This window comes from Lepus europaeus, chromosome 20 (genome assembly GCF_033115175.1).
Source record: "Lepus europaeus isolate LE1 chromosome 20, mLepTim1.pri, whole genome shotgun sequence".
In the NCBI taxonomy this organism is placed as follows: Eukaryota; Metazoa; Chordata; class Mammalia; order Lagomorpha; family Leporidae; genus Lepus; species Lepus europaeus.
The window spans coordinates 5,191,668-5,215,687 of record NC_084846.1 but is presented as its reverse complement, the minus strand read 5'-3'; the positions used below and the strand labels follow the sequence as shown (position 1 = coordinate 5,215,687).

Genomic DNA, 24,020 nt, shown 5'->3' with positions numbered 1-24,020 from the left:
AACCCTCTGCCAAGGCGGCCCCAAGCACCCCGCTTGTCCAACCTCTGTAGGGTGGGGACCATCAGGGCACAGTCTCGACCCGCCTTTGCCCAGGCCTTGTACGAAAGGGCCCTGGGTGGGTGTTGTACCGGGGCGGTCGCCACCAGGGGGCAGTGGTGAGCCGCAAGCCGAGTGTCCCTGGAGCTGTGCGGGCGGCTGGGACTGGCAGGTGCCGGCAGCCCCTGAACTCCGAGAAAACCTCGCCTGACAACCAGAGCGCTGCTTCCTCTTCGTCCTCTGCCGTGAAAACCCGAAGCAAGTCGCCGGCTTCTTTGTCTCGGCGCACTGCTGCTCTGAGCGGGAATTTCCACCCTGGGTTCCTCGGCGATGTCCGCCTTGCAAGACCGCGTTAGACCCCGGATCCTGCCGGCTGAGTTTGCGGCTGCCCTTGTCTGTGCCTGGCCCCAGGGCTCAGGGCATCAGGTGGCGCAGCGGGTTAAGCCACAGCCCGCCGCTCCGGCCTCCCCTGTCGGCGCGCCTGTTCGAGTCCCGGCTGCTCCACTTGTGACCCAGCGCCCTGCTAATGCGCCTGGGATGATGGCCAAGTGCTTGGGCCCCTGCTGCCCACGTGGGAGACCCGGATGGAGCTCCTGTTGTACGGTCCTTACTGTGTTAACCCATTTGATGTCCCCGACAGGCCTCGAGCTGGGGACTGCTGGCTGCGGGCTGTGGGTTTCCTGGGGAACGCAGCTTCCCACGTGGCCCAGCAAGGTCTGGAATTCTTGGAAAGCGCCTCCGGGAACGCACCTGGCTGAACCGCTGGGGCGGGAGCTGCCCGCTCCCTGAACTCTCCCATGGACAAGAGCGCCGTGGGATTTTTGCCTTCTATTCCTCAACGCGTGGCTTTTCCCAGCCCGGCGGGGGGACAGCGCTGGGCAGGCCCCTCCTCCAGGCCTCCCTGGGGGGGCCCGGGGGTTCCCCCGTTCTCAGTGGGGCAGAGCAGCCACGTGGCCCAGATGGCCCAGGACTGTCCCTGTTTTCGCGTGGAAAGCCCCTCGTCGGGGAACCCCCTCTGCGCTGGGCAAACCCAGCCTGGTGGTCACTCCTGGGGCCGGGAGACTGCCGGCTGCCCCTGCGACATGGAATTTCCATCAGGAAGGGCCGGGGTGGGGGTGGAGTCGCCTCCCTGGGCGCTTCTCCTCCATCCCCACACGGGGGCGCTGCGCCGCTTTGTCAAGCGCATGGGTGCGGCGGGGCCGGTGTTGACACCTGTATCCCCGACTGGACCTGGGATCTCGCTCTACTTATGTCTCTCCGCCTTTCAAATAAAAATATTTCTTTTTTTAAAAAGACATCACTGAGGAGGGACGAAGGCAGTGTCATTATAGTCCTAGAATTACACCTACAAACTATATATATGTATATGTATATATATATATATTTTTGGACAGGCAGAATTAGAGAGAGTGACAGAGACAGAGAGAAAGGTCTTCCTTCTGTTGGTTCACCCCCCCAAATGGCCACTACAGCCGGCGTGCTGCGCCGATCCGAAGCCAGGAGCCAGGTGCTTCTCCTGGTCTCCCATGGGGTGCAGGGCCCAAGCACTTGGGCCATCCTCCACTGCACTCCCTGGCCACAGCAGAGAGCTGGCCTGGAAGAGGGGCAACCGGGACAGAACCGGTGACCCAACCAGGACTAGAACCCGGGGTGCCGCCTAGTGAGCCACGGCGCCGGCCTCTACAAACTATATTGAATCTGTTAAAACTAAAAAATTTTAAAAAGGGGCTGGCACTGTGGTGTAGCGAGTAAAGCTGTCACCTGCAGTGCCGGCATCCAAAATGGGTGCTGGTTTCATTCGCGGCTGCTCCACTTCCGGTCCAGCTCTCTGCTATGGCCTGGGAAAGCAGGGGAAGATGGCCCAAGTCCTTGGGGCCCTGCACCCACGTGGAAGACACAGATGGAGCTCCTGGCTCCTGGCTTCAGATCAGCACAGCTCCGGCCATTGCGGCCATCTGGGGAGTGAACCAGTGGATGGAAGACCTCTCTCTCTCTCTCCTCTCTGTGTGTAGCTGTGAATTCCAAATAAATAAAAACTTAAAATATTAAAAAAAAAAAAAAAAAAAAGACACCACTGATTTCTTAAAAAAAAAAAACCCGGGGAAGGCCCAGGGAAAACTGAGCCCACAGCCCTCGGCCGGCCTGCAGGCTGGGGAAATACACACCATTGTAATTTATTATTATTGCTGGGTCTATGACCATCATTGTTCGTATTACACTTCCTGCGGGTCCCCTCCGCAGCAGCTCGGGCGGTGCAGGCTCCGGGCCGCGCCCTGGCGAGCTGGTCTGGAAGAATCTAGCGTCCTCCGCTTCCTGCTTCTGCTCTGGCCGCGGCGGCAGAGAGGAAGTTCGGGGTGGGAGGCCGCGGCCAGCCCTTCCGCAGCCCGGGAACTCGGCCTGGGACCCACGGCTCCCGGGCCACCCCACCCCCCACCGCCGCTGGTTTCTTTTCCTTTTTTTTTTTTTAAGATGTATTTATTTATTTAAAAGACAGAGCCAGAGAGAGAGAGGGAGGGAGATCGTCCACTGTTGAATTTGATACCCAAATGCCCACAGCAGCCAAGGCGGGGCCAGGTGAACGCCAGGGGCCAGGAGCTCCACCCGGCACTTGGGCCATCTTCCTGGCTCGGGGCACTTGCGTCCAGCGCTGTCTCTGGCTGCCACTTGCTGCCAACGCGGACTTGGGAGGCAGCCGTGATGGCGCCATGGCTTAACAGGCTAATCCTCTGCCTTGCGGCACCGGCACACCGGGTTCTAGTCCCGGTTGGGAGCCGGATCCTGTCCCGGTTGCCCCTCTTCCAGGCCAGCTCTCTGCTGTGGCCCGGGAAGGCAGTGGAGGATGGCCCAAGTCCTTGGGCCCTGCACCCGCATGGGAGACCAGGAGAAGCACCTGGCTCCTGGCTTCGGATCAGCGCGGTGCGCCGGCCACAGCAGCCATTGGAGGGTGAACCAATGGCAAAAAAGAAGACCTTTCTCTCTGTCTCTCTCTCTCTCACTATCCCCTCTGCCTGTCGAAAAAAAGAAAAAAGAAAGGCAGAGGCCGGCGCTGTGGCTTAACAGGCTAATCCTCCGCCTTGCGGCGCCGGCACACCGGGTTCTAGTCCCGGTTGGGGCGCCGGATTCTATCCCGGTTGCCCTCTTCCAGGCCAGCTCTCTGCTATGGCCCGGGAGGGCAGTGGAGGATGGCCCAAGTCCTTGGGCCCTGCACCAGCATGGGAGACCAGGAGAAGCACCTGGCTCCTGGCTTCGGATCAGCGCGATGCGCCGGCCGCAGCGGCCATTGGAGGGTGAACCAATGGCAAAAAAGAAGACCTTTCTCTCTGTCTCTCTCTCTCTCTCACTATCCACTCTGCCTGTCAAAAAAAATAAAAAATAAAATAAAATAAAAAAAGAAAGAAAGGCAGAGTTAGAGAGGAAGAAAGCGACTTCCGTGCCCTGGGCCAGGGCGGTGGGGTCTGGGGCCAGGCCAAAGTCAGGTCTGTCTCCCAGGCCCTCGGCCATCGCCCACTGCTTTCCCAGGCGCATCAGCCGGGTGCTGGGTGCTGAGGTATGGGATGCCAGGTGCAGACAGCGGCTTGACCCGCTGCACCACAGCGCCGGGCCCCTAGCCACATCTCCCTGGGTTCCCCGTGGGGGCGTCCTCACCGGATCTGTGCAGGTGCCCCTAACCACGGCTGCACACGGCCTCCGGGACCCAGGGTTACGGCCACTGGGGAGAGAGAACCGAGGACAGCGAGGGATGGCGAGGCAAAGAGCAGGGGGGCCGGAGCGTGGGGTCTTGCCAGGGCCAAGGCTGAGGCCCGCTGAGGGCCTCGCCGCGAAGAGGCCTTGGTCAAGAGGCCGCTCCGGGCCTGTTTCCTGCTCTGGGAAATGGGGACAAGAGGCCTCTCCAGGGCTGCCGCCCGGACCGGATAAGAAGCGCCCGCAGCACGTAGTCTGCTCCGCAAAGGAGACCGGAACTCAGATGTGGAGGGACGGCACGGGGGCCTCGGAGGGCAGGGCTGCACGCAGGTGACCCGAAGGGGAAGGAGGGTTGGCGCGGAGGGGGCCGGGCGGGGCACGGAAGGAATCCACTGCGGAGCTCCGTGGCACGGGGCCGCGGCAGCCTCGGGAGCCTGCACTCCACGCAGGTCCTGCGCGGCCTCCAAAACACGCTCTTCCGCCCGCACTTGCCGCCGCCTTCTTCCGCCCACCCCGTACCAGCCAATCGCAGATGCCGCAGCGCATGTGGGCAGACCCAGCCAATCGGGACAGAGCCTCCAGCGGGGCCGAAGACCAATCGGAGCGTCGCTGTCATTGGGTCCCTCCCGAAGTCTACGTGCGACGGGAAAAAAAAAAACAAAAAACCGAGACAGTGGCCAATAGGCATGCGTGTTTCAGGCGGCCAAAGGGAGACGGCGTCTCGGCGGCGTACTGGCAGCAGCTCCTCCGCGGGGGCCGGGCGGGGTCCCGGGTTCGAGCCGGAGTCCCGGGAGAAGGGTGCGTCTTGGGGGGCGCGCCCGGGAGGGTCTCAGGGAGGAGGCGCGGGGGCAGACTGCGCTTGGTTGGAGGTGGACCAGACGTGTCTCCAGTGGGTGCCCGTCGCGGCTCCTGACCCTGCCTGCTGGGATCCGGGGCGGGTGGTTTGAGGACCTGCCCTGGTGGAGCCCTCACCCCGACCCGCTCCATCCGGGCCCCCAACGTGGGCGGCAGGGACCCCAGGGTCCGCGTGCGCAGGGAGCTGGACCCAGGCCTTCCAGGACAGGTCACAGCACCTGTCACTCAGCTCTGATCCTGGAGATCTTAGGAAAGTGGGGGGGGGGGCGGGTGGTCCGAGCTGGACTCGGGGGCGTCCGCGGGGGCTGGGGTCACTGACCCCGGGCGTCACGGCTGAGAAACAGCAGCAGCCCCGCCTCTGTCCTCACCTGGGTCCTATCTGTGCCCCTCTCTTGCCTGGGACAAGGCCCGCGGGGTCAGTGACATGCAGAACCTCGAGGACACGCCGCAGCCCTCACTGTCCCCAGCGCCATTCTCCAGATGGGCAGACTGAGCCCGCGAGCGGCCGAGCTGACGCGGGGGAGAGCAGGACCCCCTCCCCCACCCGCACCCCTACCCAGGTCTGTTTAACTCCACTGCCCTGCCTGCTTGGGTATTTCGGGGGTGGGGGGTGGGTTCACAGTTAATTTTTTTTTTTTTTTTTGAATGACTTATTTCTTTGAGAGGCAGAGTGACAGAGAAACCTCCCATCCTCTGATTCCCTCTGCCAGTGGCCACAACAGCCAGGGTTGGGCCGGGCCAAAGCCCAAAGTGTAGGTTCGAGTCCCGGCCACTCCACTTCCCATCCAGCTCTCTGCTGTGGCCTGGGAAGACAGTGGAAGATGGGCCAAGTCCTTGGGCCCCTGCACCTGCATGGGAGACCCAGATGGAGCTCCTGGCTCCTGGCTTCGGATCGGCCCAGCTCTGGCCATTGCAGCCATTTGGGGAGTGAACCAGCGGATGGAAGATCTCTGTCTCTCTCCTCTCTCTGTGTAACTCTGCTTCCCAAATAAATAAGTCTTTAAAAAAAGGGGGGGACACAGGGGCCTCCAGGTGACCCTGGGGCTGACAATGTCTCCCTCGCCAGCTGTCAAGACCATGTTTCTGTGCCAGAGAAGAGCCGGCTCCAGGGGCAGCCTGGCGGGCGCGGCTGCCGCTCAGCCCCTGGCTGCCGGGGGAGGCCTGCGGGTGCTTCTGCACTGGGCTGGCCCCGGCGGCGGCGAGCCCTGGGTCATGTTTGGAGAGGTTTCGCTGACTGCTGAGGAGATCTGTGTCCGCGTCGCACACAGGATCGGTGAGCCTGGGGCGCTGGGTGCGGGTGTGGGGCCAGGGCTGGGTGGGGCTGGGGGGGTGCAGGCAGAGGTGGACCCGCCCCTCCCTGCCTCCATCTGTCCATCTGCCGGTCCCAAACCACGGCTGCTGGCAGGGTGGAGTTCAAGTGGGAAGACGGCCAGAAACGCAGGCAATGAGGAGAGCTGTGGAGGGCTGGCGGTGGGGAGAAATGGGTTGGTTCCAGCAGGTGCCAGGGCCCAGAGGTCGGACCTTGGCGGGAGCCAGGCGTGGCCGGAGCAGAGCGAGCAAAGGAGAGGAGGACAAGGAGGCAACAAGGCTGACCCTGCAGGCCCTTGCTGGCTTTGTTGACAAGGGCTTTGGAATTCACTGGGATGGGGGCCCTGGAAGGGCTGTGAGCGGAGACTGGCGCTGCACGGCGCCCTCTGGTGGCCGTATGTGGAATAGGCCGTGGAGGGGCAAAGGCAGGCGACCAGAACAGGGCCAGATCTCACAGCATCCTGTATGCAGGAGGGTGGTGCTTATTTTGTGCACGCTTTATTTAAGATGTGTATTTATTTGGAAGGCAGCGAGAGAGGAGACAGCCAGCGAGAGATCTCCAGTCTGCTGGTTCGCTCCCCAAATGCCTTCCACAGCCAGGGCTGAGCCAGGCTGGAGCCAGGGCTGGAGACTCCATGTCAGCCCCTTTTGTGGGTACAGGGACCCATTGGCTTGAGCATTGCCTGCTGCTTCCCGGGGTCTGCATTAGCAGGGAGCTGGAGTTGGGCGTAGAGCCAGGACTCAAACCCAGGGTGCTCTGAGATGGGAGGCAGACACCCCAAGCAGGCTCTTTTTTCTTTTCTTTTCTTTTTTTTTTTAATCTGAAAGGCAGAGTTAGAGAGGGGGAGAGAGGTCTTCCGGCTGCTGGTTTACTCCTGAAATAGCCACAACAGCTGGGGCTGGGCCAGGCTGAACCCAGCAGCCTGAGCTCCATCTGGGCCTCCCAAGTGTGTGACAGGGGCCCAAGCACTCGGGCCATCCTCCACTGCCCAAGGGTGAGCACTTGATGTCTTCCCCAGATCCAGCCCCAGTTCTCACTTCTCTCTCTCTCTCTCTCTCTTTTTTTTTTTTAAAGATTTATTTATTTATTTGAAAGGCAGTTTCAGAGAGAGGTAGAGCCAGAGAGACAGAGAGAGAGAGGTCTTCCATCCGCTGGTTCACTCCCCAAATGACCACAACAGCCGGAGCTGCGCTGATCCAAAGGCAGGAGCCAGGAGCCTCTTCCGGCTCTCCCATGGCGGGGTGCAGGCAGGGGTCCAAGGACTTGGCCCATCTTCCACTGCCTTCCCGGACCACAGCAGAGAGCTGGATCAGAAGTGGAGCAGCCAGGACTCAAACCAGCGCCCATATGGGATGCCAGTCTCGCTTCTTCTTAAAAGCTACTAGTAGGGGCCGGTGTTGTGGTGTAGCAGGTAAAGCCACTGCCTGTGATGCCGGCATTCCGTATGGGCACCGGCTCCAGTCCTGGCTGCTCCACTTCTGACGCAGCTCCCTGCTAGCGCACCTGGGAAAGCAGCGGGCGATGGCCCCAGTGCTTGGGCCCCTGCACCCACGTGGGAGACCCAAGTGGAGCCCCAGGCTCCTGGCTTCAGCCCGGCCATTGATTGCAGCCCTCTGGGGAGTGAACCAGTGGGTGGAAGATCTCTCTGTCTGTAACTCTGCCTTTCAAAGAAACACATATTTTTTAAAAGGGAAGAATTTGTAAAATAAAGAAGTAACCCTGAAAGCTCCCAGTGCCGGAGCAGGTGTGGTGGTGCAGGGGGCTGTGCCGCGGCTCAAGACTTCCACATCCCATACCCCAGTGCCTGGGATGGGGTCCAGCCCCAGCTTCCTGCTGCTGCGCCCTTGAACCTGGGCCCCTGCACCCACGTGGGAGACACGGGTGGAGCTCCTGGCTCCCGGCTGTGGACATTTGGAGAATGAACCACCAAATGGAAGGTCTCTCTCTCTGTGTTGCTCTCCCTTCCAGATAAATAAAAATATTTGAACTTAAAAAGAAGCTGCTGACGCCTGCGCGGGCGGCGCCACCCCCGTGACCCCACCTGCGCTCCACATCGGAGTGCATCTGAGTGTGGGGAGTGCGTGCCCACTGGGGGTGTGGGCGGGGTCTGGCTGCTCATTGGCTGCCAACTGGCGTGGCTGCTCTGATTGGCTGGGCGGCTGCGGCTTGGTTCCCCCCCTGCTCCCTGTGGCTCCGCCCTTGTCTGAGTAGCTGCGCCCCCTCCCAGCTCCTGCAAACGGGCTGCAGCCACCCCTTGGGTGCCCTGGACCCTGCCCGGAGGCGGAAGGAGCCGCAGGTGGGGCTGTGGGCTGGCTGGGGTGTCAACTTGCAGAGTGTGAAAGGGGAAGTGAGGAGGAGCCAGGGCCCGCAGGCAGCAGCCCAGGCCGGGGCACAGGGAGCTGGGTTTTCTCGGTCCAGCCCACGGCGTTGACCTTGGGGAGCCACGTGACATCCTCTACCACAGCTGCTTTTTATATTTTATTTTTTTTTAAGATTTACTTTATTTATTTGAAAGGCAGTTACAGAGAGGTAGAGAGAGAGAGAGAGAGAGAGAGAGAGGTCTTCCATCCACTGGTTCACCCCCCCAATTGGCCACAAGGGCTGGAGCTGCGCTGATCCGAAGGCAGGAGCCAGGAGCTTCTTCCGGGTCTCCCACACGGGTGCAGGGACCCAAGGACATGGACCATCCTCTCCTGCTTTCCCAGGCCACAGCAGAGAGCTGGATGGGAAGTGGAGCAGCCGGGACTCGAACCAGCACTCAGATGGGATGCCAGCACCACCGGCGGAGGCTTAGCCTAGGACGCCGCAGGGCCAGCCCTGTTTCACTTCCGACCCAGCTTGCTGCCAGTGCACACGGAAAGGCAGCCTGCGCCCACACGGGAACCCTGGAGGGAGCTCCTGACTCCTGATTGCAGCCTGGTCCAGCCCAGGCCAGTGCAGCCATTTGTGGAGTGAGCCAGAGGATGGAAGACCTCTGTCTCTCCCTCACTCCCTCTAACCCTGCTTTTCAAAGAAATAAATCTAAATGAAGCCAGCCAGGAGCTGGGGACTTAATCCAGGTCACCCATAAGGGGGCAGGGACTTAATTATATGACCCCTCACCGCTGCTTCCAGGGTCTGCGTTAGGAGGAAGCTGCACGCAGGAGTTAGAGCTCAGCATTAAACTGGCGCTCACTGGGGCCGGCGCTGTGGCGTCGTGGGCTAAGCCCCCACCTGTGGCACTGACATCACATGTGGGTGCTGGTTTGAGTCCCAGATGCTCCACTTTTTTTTTTTTTAAGATTTATTTATTTTACTTGAAAGTCAGAGTTACACAGTGAAAGGAGAGGCAGAGAGAGAGAGGGAGAAAGAGAGAGAGGGAGAGAGGGAGAGAGAGAGGTCTTCCATCTGCTGGTTCACTCCCCAATTGGCCGCAACGGCCGGAGCTGTGCCGATTGAAGCCAGAAGCCAGGAGCTTCTTCTGGGTCTCCCACATGGGTGCAGGGGCCCAAGCACTTGGGCCATCTTCTACTGCTTTCCCAGGCCACAGCAGAGAGCTGGATCGGAAGAGGAGCAGCCGGGACTAGAACCGGCGCCCATGTGGGATGCCATGTGGCTTTAACCTGCTGCGCCACAGCACCAGCCCCGGTGATCATACGTTATTAGCAAACACTATTTGGGGTACACTTTTAAAGGTTGTGGTTCATTTCTTTAGAAAGGCAGAGAGACAGACATAAAGAGTTCCCACGTGCTGGTTTGTTGCCCAGATGCCTGGGGTGACTGGGCAGCCGATGCTGGGCACTGGGACCCGAGCACCTGAGCCTGGCTCTGCCGCCTCCCAGGGTGTGCGTCAGCAGGGAGCCGGAGTCAGGAGTGGAGCCGAGAGGCAGGCGCCTGAACCAGCAGGTCCAGTGTCTGCTGTACGACGCGGGTGGCCGGGGTGGGCCTGGGGCCTGGTTGGAGGCAGGGCAAGGACTGGACTTTGGGTCTAATGGGGGCGGGCTCATCCCAAGGAGCTGAGGATGTAGGAAGGGTGGGGACCAGAGTGATCTGATGCTGAGGGGGTGGGAGAAGTCACAGCGCAGGACCAAGTTTTTGGCTTAAAGAACTGGGCAGGGGCTGGCGCTGTGGCGTGGCGGGTAAAGCCGCCGCCTGCAGTACCGGCATCCCATACGGGCACCAGTTCGAGACCCAGCTGCTCCACTTCCGATCCGATCTCTGCTATGGCCTGGGAAAGCAGTAGAAGATGGCCCAAGTGCTTGGGCCCCTGCACCTGCATGGGAGACCTAGAGGAAGCTCCTGGCTTCAGCCTGGCCAAGCCCTGCCTGATGTGGCCATCCGGGGAGTGAACCAGTGGATGGAAGATTTCTCTCTCTCTCTCTTTCTCTCTGTGTCTTTCCCTCTCTCTGAGTTTCAAATAAATAAATAAGTCTTAATGCGCGCGTGCACACACACATTTTATTTATTTGAAAGGCAGAGAGAGCTTCCGTCCACTGGTTCACTCACAAATGTTTGCAACAGCCGAGGGTAGGCCAGGCCGGAGCCAGGAGCTCAGAATTCCATCCAGGTCTCCCACGTGGATGGCAGGGAGCTAAGACATCACCCACACGTGAGCAGGAAGCTGGGATCAGAAGCAGAGAGGATCTGAAGCCAGGCAGTCCGATGTGGGGTGCTGAGCTCCCTCTTCCTCTCTTTCACGATGTATTTTATTTATTTGAGGGGCAGAGTTACAGAGAGGCAGAGGCAGAGAGAGAGAGAGATCTTCCATCCGCTGTTCCACCCCCAAATGGCTGCAGTGGAGGGGGGCAGAGTTGATCCGAAGCCAGGAGCCAGGAGCTCCATCCGGGTCACCCATGCGGGTGCAGGTGCCCAAGCACTTGAGCCATCTTCCACTGCTTTCCCAGGCCATAGCGGAGACCTGGATCAGAAGTGGAGCAGCCAGGACTTGAACCGGCGCCCATACGGGATGCCGGCACTGCAGGCGGCAGCTTTACCCACTATGCCACTGTGCTGAGCCCCTGAACTGTTTCTTAACTGCTGAGCCCAACACCCACCCGCTGACCCCAGCAGTTTGTAGAGCTGTGAGGCTAGGGTGGGTTTTGCTGTAGTGACAAGGAACCCCCTTGAGCCCTCCTGGTCTGTGGAAAATTGAACGCAGGTCAGATGGTTCACCTTTGGCACAGAGAGCCTCCAGCGTCCCATTGCTAGAAACCTGTCCAGTGTCAGCTTCCTAGCCACAAGGGATGCTGGGAAATGTAGTCCTCTTGGGAGGCCACAGCGTGGTCAACATCTTGCACATGAGCAGCCTGAGCCTGAAGCTGCAGGCAGGGAGGAGGAGCCCCAGGGAGGGTGTGTGCAGGGGGCTGGGGGGTCTGCAGGCCCTGGGGACTGATGGCTGCAGACCCCATGACCCCTGACCCATTGTGCCCCTGTTCCAGGCATCACTCCACCCTGCTTCAACCTCTTTGCCCTCTTCGATGTCCAGGCCCAAGTCTGGCTGCCCCCAAACCATGTCCTGGAGGTGTCCAGGGACGAGACTCTGACCCTGTATTTCCGGATGAGGTGGGTGAAGTGAGCCGAGTGCTGGGCCAGGCTGAAGCCAGGGGCCAGGAGCTCCATCCAGGTCTCCGGGGGGTGCGGGCAGGGACCCCAGCACTGGGGCCGTCACTGCTGCTCCCAGGGTGCGCGTGCACAGGGAGCCGGGGTCACGGTGGAGCCGGGGCTTGATCCCGGGCGCTCTGACACGGATGTGGCCTCTCGGGCAGCAGCTCCCCGGCTGCACCAGGCTCCCTCCTCTGCATGCAGGTTTTACTTCCGGAACTGGCACGGCATGAATCCTCAGGAGCCGGCTGTGTACCGCTGTGGGCCCCCTGGGACCGAGGCTCCCTCAGAACGGCCAGAGCAGGGGGTCCAACTCCTGGACCCGGCCTCGTTTGAGTACCTTTTCGAGCAGGTTTGTGCGTGCCCGAGGACTGTTTGGGGGGGAGCTTAGAGGCAGCTACAGAGGCCCCACTTCCCTCCCCAATACAGTATGGGTAATGGGTGTCAACTCATGCTGTCTGGGATCTTTTGGTTGACTGGGAAAGAGTCTGAGATTGATTAGCGATGTCTGTCACAGGCCCAGGCAGGGGCACAGGAGGCGTGTTTGCTGTACATTTGGCTTTTCCAGAAAATGGTGACGGCTTCCTTCCCCCAGGTGGCTAGACCCAGGGGATGCCAGGGCTCCCTCTGCCTGGAGCGCACTTTCCCATGCCTCCCGTCCTGCACCCCCAGGGCAAACACGAGTTTGTGAATGACGTGGCCTCGCTGTGGGAGCTGTCCAGTGAGGAGGAGACGCACCGCTTTAAGAACGAGAGCCTGGGCATGGCCTTCCTGCACCTGTGCCACCTGGCTCTGTGCCGCGGCGTCCCGCTGGAGGAGGTGGCCAGGAAGACCAGGTGCCGGGGAGGGGGGCGCTGGACGCCTGGCCGCGTGTTCTCTGGCCCAGGCGGCCCCTGACCCGCCCCTCCGTGTCCCCCCACCCCCACCCTGCAGCTTCAAGGACTGCATCCCGCGCTCCTTCCGCCAGCACATCCACCAGCACAACGCGCTGACCCGGCTGCGCCTGCGCAGCGTCTTCCGCAGGTTCCTGCGCGCCTTCCAGCCCGGCCGCCTCTCGCAGCAGGCGGTCATGGTGAAGTACCTGGCCACGCTGGAGCGCCTGGCGCCCCGCTTCGGCTCGGAGCGCACGCCCGTGTGCTGCCTGCGGCTGCTGGCCCAGGCCGACGGGGAGCCCTGCTACATCCGGGACCACAGGCCGGCCCCCGCAGACCCCGGCCCCGAGGCCGCGCCGGGACCCCCCACCCACGAGGTGCTGGTGACAGGCACGGGTGGCATCCAGTGGCGGCCGGTCCCGGCCGAGGTGAGGGCGGGGCGCCTTTTCCTCCTTGGCCTTGACCCTGCTGCAGCAGGTGCCTCCCCTGGGGAGGGGCCAGCAGGCCTTGGCTGCTCCACGCCCCTGCCCCTCTCCCTCTCCTGCTGGGTTTCCAGGGTCCCGGTGGCGGCAGAGGCAGTGGCCGGGCCAAGCTGTCGAGGAAGCAAGGCGAGGCCCACGCGGTGGGCGACCCAGCAGGGGACAGGCCGCGCGAGCCGCCCTGGGCCTACTTCTGCGACTTCCAGGACATCACCCACATGGTGCTGACGGAGCGCCACGTCCGAATCCACCGGCAGGACAACCAGTGCCTGGTGGGGGCCGGGCCGGGGGCGGGGCCGGGGCCTGGAGGTGGGGGCGCGGCATGCAGGTGGGGGCGGGACCAGGCCAAGTCGGGGGCTAGGAGGGGCGGAGCCTGGAGGTGGGAATGCAGCCTGCAAGTGGGGGCCGGGCTAGGGGCGGGGCTGGGGCCTGCGAGTGGGGAGTGGGAGGAGCGTGGCATGCAGGTGGGGGCCGGGTGGGGGTGGGGCCAGGGCCTGCAGGTGGGGGCTAGGAGGGGCGGGGCCTGCAGGTGGGGGCTGGGCGGGGGCGGGGCCTGCAGGTGGGGGCCGGGTGGGGGTGGGGCCAGGGCCTGCAGGTGGGGGCTAGGAGGGGAGGGGCCTGGAGGTGGGGGCCAGGTCTGGAGGTGGGGGCGGGGCCAGGCCGAGTGGGGGGCTGGCCTGGAGGTGGGGGCTAGGAGGGGCGGAGCCTGGAGGTGGGGAGTGGGAGGGGCGGGGCCTGCAGGTGGGGAGTGGGAGGGGCGGGGCCTGCAGGTGGGGGCCGGGCGGGGGCAGGGCCAGGGGCTGGAAGGGCTGGGCCGGGAGGTGGGGGCGGGTCTGGGGGTGGAGGGCAGCTCCGGCCCCTGACGCCTGCGTGGCGCCCTCTTGGCTTGCAGGAGCTGAGCCTGCCTTCCCGGGCCTCCGCCTTGTCCTTCGCTGCGCTGGTGGATGGCTACTTCCGCCTGACCGCGGACTCCAGCCACTACCTGTGCCACGAGGTGGCCCCCCCACGGCTGGTGATGAGCATCCAGGACGGGGTCCACGGACCCCTGCTGTGAGTGCCCACGTGGGGCGGGCGGGTGGGACGGACGGCCATGGATGGCCGCAGCCGCCGGTGAGACTGTGGGCTCCGTGGCCAGGGGCGTGGTTATTATGGGTGTGTGTGCCCGTGCCTCACTGTGTGGATGGGTGTGTGTCTCAGCGTGTGAGCACGGTGTGCATGCGCGTGTCCACCCCTGTGTGTGTGCTTCTAAGTGCACGTGTGCGTGTAGGCTCGTGCATGTGTGTGTATTTGAACACATACGTGTGTACCCCCAACGGTGATGGGACGAGAGGGGGAGCCTGGGAGGGCGTGGGCAGGGTATCGTCTTGGGACTGGCCCTGTGTGGGCCGGGAGATGTCACGACCTGTTGGTCCTGCGATTGCGTCGCTGCTCCAATGACAGCATTTAGCGTTGTCACCGTGGGGTAAGACTGCGTAGGATGCCTGCATCCCCTGTGAGGACGGCTGGCTCCACCGCCTACATCCCAGCTCCTGCGCACGCTCAAGCGCTTGGGTCCCTGCCACCCACAGGGGAGACCCGGGTGGAGATCCTGGCTCCCGGCTTTGGCCTGGCCCAGCTGTTATGGGCATTTGGGGAGTGAACCAGTGCACGAAAGATCTCTTTCTCTGTGTCTCTCCCTCACTGTCATTGTCTTTCCTATAAATAAATAAATCCTTTGAAGAAATCTTTCAAAGAAAAAGGTTTCATCACACAGAACTGGTGAATTTCCTGGGGTTCTGTGTTCGTGTGGGGCATGTTGGGGGACCTGCTTTGTGGGCCCTAAGGATTCTGTGACACGCAGGTACCAGCTGCAGGTGCACATGTGGCCGTCCGGTTTGCTGCCGGGTCATAGGTCTGTGGTTGTCGGCTGTCACTTGTCTCACCTGTGACGCTGGGAGTCAGCGCCTGATGGAGGTCAGACCCTCTGAGCTTGGTCTGATCGCCTGTGTAGGGTGGAGTGCCGAGTGACCTGAGGGCTGTGGCCGCCCCTGCTGCCCCAGCCGGGTGTGGGTGCCTGCAGCAGGACCGGAATCTGTCAGCCGCTGTGTGTGTGGCTGTGACACCTCACAGGGGCTCTTTTTTTTTTTTTGACAGGCAGAGTGGACAGTGTGAGAGAGAGACAGAGAGAAAGGTCTTCCTTTGCCGTTGGTTCACCCCCCAATGGCCTCTGCAGCCAGCACACCGCGCTGATCTGAAGCCAGGAGCCAGGTGCTTCTCCTGGTCTCCCATGTGGGTGCAGGGCCCAATATTTATTTCCTTAACTTTAAAGATTTATTTATTATTTATTTGAAAGAGTTAGAGAAAGAGGACAGGCAGAGAAATCTTCCATCCGCTGGTTCACTCCCCAGATGGCCGCAACAGCTGGGGCTGGGCCAGGTCGAAACCAGGAGCTCCATCCGGGTCTCCCACGGGGGTGGCAGTGGCCCAGGTGTCTGAGCTATCACCTGCTGCCTCCCTGGCTCATTAGTAGGGAGCTGCATCAGAAGCGGAGTAGCCAGGGCTCGAACCCAGGCTCTCCAACATGGGATGCAGGCGTCCCAACAGCTGCGTCAAAGGCAGCCCCCCCCCCCGATGTTATGCATGAGCGTGGCGCTGTGTGCGTGTCCAGGCTGTATCTGGAGTGGCCCCGGGCGGCCTGACGCTGCCCCCTTGTCCCCTCCAGGGAGCCATTCGTGCAGGCCAAGCTGCGGCCCGCAGACGGCCTCTACCTCATCCACTGGAGCACCAGCCACTTCCACCGCCTCATCCTCACCGTGGCCCAGCACGACCCGGTGGGCAGGGGTGAGGGGTCCCGGGCTGGGGCTGGCACTGCTGCCTGCCTGGACCCCTGCTCACTGCCCCGGTGCCCACCGCTCTCCCCCCAGGGCCCCGGCCTGCAGAGCCTGCGTCTGCGCAGGTTCCCCATCGAGCTCCGGGACGGGGCCTTCGTGCTGGAGGGCTGGGGTCGCTCCTTCGCCAGCGTGCGTGAGCTGCGGGCCGCCCTGCAGGGCTGCTCGCTGCGGGCGGGGGAGGACTGCTTCTTGCTAGGCCGCTGCTGCCTGCCGAAGCCTGGAGGTACGTCCAGTTGTCCAGTCGTCCGTCCGTGCCCGGTGGGGGCCGCCGCGGGAGGGCCGGGTGGCATCACGCCTGTTGCTCGTCCCCTCCCAACCCCCAGAAATCTCAAACCTCATTGTGACGCGGGGACCCCGGGCCAGCTCCAGGCCGCCCAACCTCAGCCAGCTCAGCTTCCACCAGGTCCGGCAGGATGACCTCCGGCAGGTGGGTGTGTGGGTGCAGGGGCAGTGGGCAGGGGGCCCCTGGGGAGGCCAGAGGCCAGCTGGCGGCGACCTGCAGCGTCCCGTGACCTGTTTCCACAGCTGTCACACTTGGGCCAGGGCACAAGGACCAATGTGTATGAGGGCTTGCTGCGAGTGGGGGGCCCTGAGGAGGCCCAGGTGGACATTGGGGAGCCCCTGACCCCTGGTGGAGGCCAGGAGCTTCGAGTGGTGCTTAAGGTACTGGACGCCAGTCACCATGACGTCGCCCTGGTGAGTGGGCCGGCCCGGGGAGTCTGCAGGGGGCAGGGGGGGGGCAGGGGAAGGTGGAGGGGCAGGTTTGCGGGCACCTGACCTGCTGTGGTCCCCACAGGCCTTCTATGAGACCGCCAGCCTCATGAGCCAGGTGTCCCACATGCATCTGGCTTTTGTGCACGGCGTGTGTGTGCGTGGCTCGGAGAGTGAGTCGACCCCACCCCACCCAGCCCCCACCCCGGGCTTCTGGACCCCGCTCCCCCCTTCTTCCCACTTCTCACCTGCACCCTGGCCCTGGGCCTTATCTTCACCTTCGACCTCAGCCCCGCCCCCTGGCTGTCCTAACCGTCAACCCCTGGGTCCGCTTTGACCCTCACCCGCGCCCTGACTGCCCCCTGCATCCTGATTCCACCTCGCTCCCCAGTTCCCGGCCCCAGCGACTGGCCGCCCTCTGATCTCGTGGGCAGGCCCCCATCCTCCTCCGGGGGCCCCCATGCCTCCGCCCACCTCTGCCCCTTTCTGTGGGCCTCCAGGCTCCTTGCCCGGGGTAGCCTCAGACCCCCCAGTGTCACAGCCTCTCCTCCCAGCTTGGAGCCCCGCCCACTCGTATCTCAGTGTCCCCGGCACGCGGCCATCCTCCCCTGCCCGCCCCGGACCGGGTGCCCCCGTCCACCCCTGCCTCAGCCTGTACTTCTGGTGCCCCCCACTTCACTCCCAAACCAGGCCCGACCCCTCTGCTCCCATGCCAGCCCCAGCCTCAGCCCCCTGGCCTCGGGGAGGTGGACAGGGCAGGGGGGAGGGGCCGGGTGGCCCCTGAGTGTGGCTGGGTCCTTGCAGACATCATGGTGACCGAGTACGTGGAGCACGGGCCCCTGGATGTGTGGCTGCGGCGGGAGAGGGGCCGGGTGCCCATGGCCTGGAAGGTGGCGGTGGCCCAGCAGCTGGCCAGCGCCCTCAGCTACCTGGTGCGTAGGCTGTGGGTGCAGCCTGGGTGTTGGGGAGGGGATGGCCTGCACACAGCCCACAGTTCCCATGCAGGCCCTGGGGGGCTCTTGCTGGGACCTTACCTGCCCCCATGCTGCCATCTGACATCACCCTGCACCCCTCCTGGTGGGGGCACCCCAGTTTCTCAGGCTCCCCTTTACCCTGACATGTGGGGTGTGCTGGACCTCCTCTTTGGACTGGGCTGTGTCTTAGACCCCTCCCCTAGGACACAGCAGAGGACGAAACACAAATCCCTGAGCGCACACCCTCGGGGAGAGTCTAATTCTCATTTGACAGAGAGCCAGGGGCATGGGGCCAGCGTGTGGCACAGCCGGTAAAGCCGCAACCTGTGGTGCTGGCAGACTTATTTATTTGAAAGGCAGAGTTTACAGAGAGACAGAGGGAGAGACATAGCGAGAGAGGCCTTCCATCCGTTGGTTCACTCGCCAAATGGTTGCAGTGGCCAGAGCTGGACAGATCCGAAGCCAGGAGCCAGGAGCTTCTTTGGGGTCTCCCATGTGGGTGCAGGGGCCCAAGCACTTGCGCCATCTTCTACTGCTTTCCCAGGCCATAGCAGAGAGCTGGATGGGAAGTGGAGCAGCAGGGACTAGAAACGGCGCCCGTATGGGATGCCGGCACTGCAGGCAGAGGCTTAACCTGCTACGCCACAGCGCCAGCCCCCTAACTGTATTTTTTAAGGTGTATTTTTCATTTATTTCAAAGGCAGACAGAGAGATCTCCCATCCACTGGTTCATTCCCCAAATGCCTGAAACATGGCTGGGCCAGGCCACAGCCAGAGGCCTAGAACGCAGTCTGGCTGTCCCATGTGAGTGGCAGGGACCCCAGTAGTCGAGCCATCACTCCTGCCTCCCCCAGGGTGCATGAGCAGGGAAGTGGAGCTGGGCCTCACAGCCAGGCGCTCCAGCGCAGGGGTCCCGAGCGGCAGCGCCTTAACCACCGCACCAGACGCCAAGGGCTGACAGTGATGAAGTCTGTGACATAATGTGCTAGCAAGAAGTAGCAACTACGGTGGTGGTGGTGGGGGGGGAGCCAGTGCAAAGGCCCTGGGGCAGGAGTGCGCCTGGCATTCGTTTGAGGACAGCCTTGGAGTTCTCTGGCCTTCTGTCCCTGGCCAAGAGGCTTGGCCACCAGCTCAGGGAGGAGCAAGCAGGCCCCCGTGGGCCCGCAGTGCTGCCTGGTCCCAGTGACGAGGTGCGGGCATTGCATTGAGACCACATGCGCTGTCCCCATAGGGTGGGGACAGGGCCTGTGCCCCTCTCCAGGGCCTCACCCCCTCCCCTCGTCTCCCTCCCCAGGAGGACAAGAACCTGGCCCACGGTAACGTGTGCGGCCGGAACATCCTGCTGGCCCGGCTGGGGCTGGCCGAGGGCACCAGTCCCTTCATCAAACTCAGCGACCCCGGCGTGGGCCTGGCCGTCCTCTCCAGGGAAGGTGAGGCCCTGAGTGGGGCTGCACAGGGCGAGAGGCTTCCCCTCGCTCCCTCCACCCTCCGTGACCTCCGACCCTTGTCCGCAGAGCGGGTGGAGCGGATCCCCTGGACGGCCCCCGAGTGCCTGCCCGCGGGGAGCAGCAACCTGAGCCCTGCGGCCGACAAGTGGGGCTTCGGCGCCACGCTGCTTGAGATCTGCTTTGACGGCGAGGCCCCGCTGCAGGGCCACAGCCCCTCCGAGGTTCATCCAAGGGGGCTCATTCCTTCATCGGGCTTCCTGGGGGAGGCTTTATCTATCACAGTTGTGCCCAGGAGTGGGCATGGTCTGTGCAAAGGGCCTGGGGCACTGGGGGAGGTGCAGTCTGCGGGGAGGGGGGGGGGCAGGAAGCTCTGAGTGGGAGCTTGGCCGGGTCAGCAGGCTCAGCTGTGCCTGGCTCTGGGTCCTTGTGTAGCTACCCCGGGAGGGTGTAGCCTTGCTGTGGGGTCGGGGAGGGGAAGGTGGGAGGGAGGTGCTGACTCCCGGCCCGGTGCCCCCGCCCCGCAGAAAGAGCGCTTCTACCAGAGGCAGCACAGGCTGCCCCAGCCCTCGTGCCCCGAGCTGGCCACGCTCACCAGCCAGTGCCTCAACTACGAGCCGGCCCAGCGCCCCTCCTTCCGCACCGTCCTGCGCGACCTCACCCGGCTGCAGCCCCAGGGTGAGCCCCGCCGCGGGGGGGGGGAGGGCGCCGACGCCAGTGCTGTGCGCGACCGTCTCTGTGCACGGGCCGGGGCTGGTTCCCCTGACGTCGGCCGGAAGAGCCCTCTGCCTGGTCTCAGAGCAAGCCGCGTGCCCGCGGTGCTGCAGGCGACTCTGCTGCATTTTGGACAGGGCGGGGGAGTTCTCCAGCTGTTGCCAAAAAGCAATTTTTTTTCCCCTTTTACCTCTGGGATTGGGCCTGCTGGGGAGCAGGGCAGGGGCGGGGGTGCGCCTCACCCACCGTGGCCCTTGCAGATCTGGTGGACGTGGTGGCCGTGAGCCCAGACTCGCCTGCGTCTGACCCCACGGTTTTCCACAAGCGCTACTTGAAAAAGATCCGGGATCTGGGCGAGGTGAGGGCGGCTCACGGGGCCGCGGCTCCAGCTGCAGGGAAGCCCATCGGGTGGGGAGTGCAGGGCGACTGGGCGGGAGGAGCCTCAGCTCGGAGGAAGACCCTGGGGCCTTGCCAAGGCGCCCAGGCCTCGGGGAGCCCCTCCAACACCGAGCTGGGGGCGTGGAAGCGTGGCCTGGGAGCCCCCGGGGTGCGGGGTGGGGCTGACTGCCCTGCGCTACTGCTGCGGCCAGGGTCACTTCGGCAAGGTCAGCTTGTACTGCTACGACCCCAACAACGACGGCACCGGCGAGATGGTGGCCGTGAAGGCCCTCAAGGCCGGCTGCGGCCCCCAGCTGCGCTCGGGCTGGAGGCGGGAGATTGACATCCTGCGCACGCTCTACCACCAGCACATCGTCAAGTACAAGGGCTGCTGCGAGGACCAAGGTGGGCGGGGCTGCAGCGGGGGCGGGGCCGGGGCGGGGCCGGAGCGTGGGGCCTGTAGGAGCGGGAGGAGGCAGGGCTGGGAGGCGGGGCCGGAGCGTGGGGCCTGTAGGAGCGCGAGGAGGCGGGGCTGGGAGGCGGGGCCGGAGCGTGGGGCCTGTAGGAGCGCGAGGAGGCGGGGCTGGGAGGCGGGGCCGGAGCGTGGGGCCTGTAGGAGCGCGAGGAGGCGGGGCTGGGAGGCGGGGCCGGAGCAAGGGGCCTTTAAGAACGTGAGGGGCGGGTTGGGGGCGGGGCTGGGGTGAGGGGCGGGGTCTCGGATGGGCGGAAGCGGCCCGAGCTAGCCAATTGGAGCCTCAGCCGCGGGGTAGAAGCGGATGTAGGCGCCAGGGGGCGCTGTCTGCCAGGACCAGGATGGGCGAGAGCTGCCCCAGCTCTCCAGCGTGGGTCACGGGGTAGACTGGCGCTGCCCCGCGAGAGCCCCTGGCCTGCACTGGGGGCTCGGGACAGAGGGGAGGCCCTGCCCCGCTTCTGCCCCCACCCCCAGTGCATCCTGCCCCTCTGCAGGTGAGAAGTCGGTGCAGCTTGTCATGGAGTACGTGCCCCTGGGCAGCCTTCGGGACTACCTGCCCCGGCACAGCGTCGGGCTGGCCCAGCTGCTGCTCTTCGCCCAGCAGATCTGCGAGGTGGGCCAGCCCCGCCCCTCTGCTGTGCCCCCGGCACTGACCACACCCCGGGCCCGCCCCCGCCGATGACCCCTGCCCCGCCCCTCCGCCGTGTCCGTGTCCTCCCCGGCACTGACCACTCCTCGTGGTCCCACCCCTCCACCGTGTCCTGGCACTGACCACACCCCGGGGGCCCATGACCGCCCGCTGACCCCTGGCCTGCCCCTCCGCCGTGTTCGTGTCCTCCCCTGCACTGACCACTCCTCGTGGTCCCGCCCCTCCGCTGTGTCCAGGCATTGACCACACCCCAGGGCCCGCCCCCGCCAATGACCCCTGCCCCACCCCTCCGCTGTGTCCAGGCATTGACCACACCCCGGGCCCGCCCCTCCGCCGTGTCCGTGTCCTCCCCGGCACTGACCACTCCTCGTGGTCCCGCCCCTCCGCCGTGTCCTGGCACTGACCACACCCCGGGGCCGGCCCCTGCCCCACCCCCAGGGCATGGCCTACCTGCACGGGCAGCACTACATCCACCGGGACCTGGCTGCACGCAACGTGCTCCTGGACCACGACAGGCTGGTCAAGATCGGCGACTTTGGCCTTGCCAAGGCCGTGCCCGAGGGCCGCGAGTACTACTGCGTGCGCGAGGATGGGGACAGCCCCGTGTTCTGGTGACCAGGCGGGGGCGCGCGCGAGGGCGGGGCAGGGTCAGGCTGGGCGGAGGAGGTGGGTGGACGCTAGGCCTTCGGTTGCAAGGTCAGTGCTCCGAGGGCTAGAGAGCGGCGCGGGGGCGTGGCCTAGGGATGTGAGGGGCGGGCCAGAGCACAGCGTGGTGGGCGGGGCTTCACTACGTGAGGGGCGGGTTTGTAGTGCAGCGTGGTGGGTGGGGGCCTCACCGTGCGAGGGGCGGGACTAGAGCGTTGCGTGATGGGCGGGGCTAGAGCGCAGCATGGTGGGCGGAACCTTCACGGGTAGGCCAATCGGAACTCGCCCCTGGCGGGCCGCGCTCCTGAGGGCGGGGTCAGCGCCCGCTCTGGCCATGCCCCGCGGTGTGAGGACCCCTTGCCTCCAGGTACGCCCCCGAGTGCCTCAAGGACTCCAAGTTTTACTACGCGTCCGACGTCTGGTCCTTCGGCGTCACGCTCTATGAACTGCTGACGCACTGTGACGCCAGCCAGAGCCCCCCCTCGGTGAGCGCCAGGCCCGCGCCCCCAGCCTCGCCAGCCCGGAGCCCCGCCCCCAGCCGTGGGGCCCCTCCCAGGGCGGGGCGTGGGGGCTTGATTGACAGGAGCCACAGATGGACAAAACGGCTCGCTCTGCGGTTAGCAAGCTGCCTGGGCACGGCTTAATCCGAGCCCTCTCCGCGTGGCCTGCCTCCACTGGTGTCTGTGGGGGGCATCTCGTGGGCAGGACCCCCCTCTGTCGTGGGGACCGCGCCCCCGGCCCAGGGAGGTGCGCGCTGAGGAAAGAGAGGCTGCTGTGCCTTCAAAATTCTCAGAGCTTCCTCCGATTGGCCCAGCTGGGGTCACGTGGCTACGTCGTAGCCTCAGTGATTGGCCTGGCTGGGGGGAGGAGCCAAGGGTGTGAGCCAGTTAGCTTCGTCGGCCGTCGGAGTGACTTGCCTGGTGGCTAATGACAGCAAAGCCCTGATGGAGACCGTGAGCTCGTCTTCAGGGCCGCGGAGATGCTAGATCGACGCCGCACAGCGGAGCAGGCGTAGAGGAGGGCTGAGAGCCGGGCGCGGGGCTCACCGCCCCCGTGGCCTGTCTCGGTTACCCCCTAGAAATTCCTTGAGCTCATCGGCCTCACCCAGGGCCAGATGGCGGTGCTGAGGCTGACGGAGCTGCTGGACCGCGGGGAGAGGCTGCCGCGGCCGGACAGGTGCCCCGGCGAGGTGAGACGCGCAGCTGCCGCCCCGCCGCGCCCACCGCCGCCCCCGGCCCGCGGCGCGGCCTCAGCCCCCTGCTCCTTCCGCAGATCTACCTTCTCATGAAGAACTGCTGGGAGGCGGAGGCCTCGTTCCGCCCCACCTTCCAGAACCTCGTCCCCGTCCTCAAGGCCCTGCACGAGCAGTACCGAGGCCAGGCGCCCTCGGTGTTCAGCGTGTGCTGATGCCGCCCGCGCCCCTCGCTCCGTGCCTGACCCCGCGGCCCTGGCTGCCCAGCAAAGCGGGTCGGCCGGGCTCTGCGCGCCTGGGGCTTGGGTCGGCCGGGGTCTGCGCGCCTGGGGCCTGGGGCCAGCGCTGGAACCGCCCAGCAAACCTTGGCTCAGCCCTGGACCCGTGCCGGGTACACCGAGGGCGCTCGCTAACTACTTGCTGTGGGTGCAGTTTCCGGTGGGCCGGGTAGACAGGACTCTGCCAGTTGCCCCCCCTCCGGTCCCGTGCGGCCGCAGACCACGGCTTAGCCTCTCTGGGCCTCAGTTCTGGATGCTACCTCTTGGAGGCGCTCGTGAGGCGTCGTGTACAAAGTGCCTAGCGGGCGGACGCGCCGCCGACAAGTGCTTAGTAAACGTTTGATATTATTGGTATTCTGGTGTTCGCCTTTTTCTTTAGAATAAAAGGGTTTATTTTATTTATTTGAAAGGCAGAGTTATAGAGAGAGAGAGAGATTGTCCATTTGCTGGTTCACTCCCCAGGTGGCTACAACGGCCATGGGCGAAGCCAGGAGCTCCATCCGGGTCTCCCACGTGGGTGCAGGGGCCCAAGCACTTGGGCCATCTTCTGCCTTTCCCAGGCCATAGCAGGGAGCTGGACTGGAAATGGAGCAGCCGGGGCTCGAACCGGTGCTCACATGGGACGCTGGTGCTGCAGGCGGAGGCTTAGCCTACTATGCCACAGTGCTGGCCCTGAGGCTGCACTTAACCATCAAGCCTGCTCCAAGTTTGCAACCCCCATGGGCAGCTCTGTTTCACATCTGCCTTCCCTGTGGCCCCTGGGCGGGGGACCATTTTGAGGCGAATCCCAGTTGTTACATTGTTTTGTGGCCAGCAGTGGGGGTGTGTATCTCAGACGGTCGGAGCCGCAGAGAGCAAGTCCACCGGAAAGAAACCCGGG

The 24,020-nt window shown here is 64.1% G+C and overlaps 1 protein-coding gene across 1 annotated transcript; it reads left to right on the top strand.

Moving 5' to 3' along the window:
• Positions 1–4,425: 4,425 nt before the first annotated feature.
• TYK2 (tyrosine kinase 2) lies at positions 4,426–23,487 on the top strand. The gene is made up of 25 exons (XM_062178689.1): positions 4,426–4,515; positions 4,979–5,132; positions 5,639–5,845; positions 11,299–11,422; positions 11,666–11,813; positions 12,134–12,297; positions 12,395–12,761; positions 12,890–13,084; positions 13,705–13,862; positions 15,514–15,622; positions 15,716–15,905; positions 16,006–16,109; positions 16,208–16,378; positions 16,479–16,566; positions 17,198–17,325; positions 18,662–18,797; positions 18,882–19,036; positions 19,340–19,490; positions 19,787–19,884; positions 20,117–20,309; positions 20,871–20,989; positions 21,464–21,636; positions 22,038–22,155; positions 22,749–22,859; positions 22,943–23,487. The coding sequence occupies exons 3-25, from the start codon at positions 5,650–5,652 to the stop codon at positions 23,075–23,077; spliced, it is 3,531 nt and encodes a 1,176-aa protein (XP_062034673.1). The 5' UTR covers positions 4,426–4,515; positions 4,979–5,132; positions 5,639–5,649; the 3' UTR covers positions 23,078–23,487.
• Positions 23,488–24,020: the final 533 nt, after the last annotated feature.

Excerpts from the sequence above, each read along its gene's own strand:
- TYK2 (XM_062178689.1), top strand. The coding sequence starts at position 5,650 with ATGTTTCTGTGCCAGAGAAGAGCCGGCTCCAGGGGCAGCCTGGCGGGC. Across the intron at positions 13,085-13,704 it reads GGCAGGACAACCAGTGCCTG|GAGCTGAGCCTGCCTTCCCG; the intron begins GTGGGGGCCGGG and ends CTTGGCTTGCAG. Across the intron at positions 21,637-22,037 it reads GGGGACAGCCCCGTGTTCTG|GTACGCCCCCGAGTGCCTCA; the intron begins GTGACCAGGCGG and ends CCTTGCCTCCAG.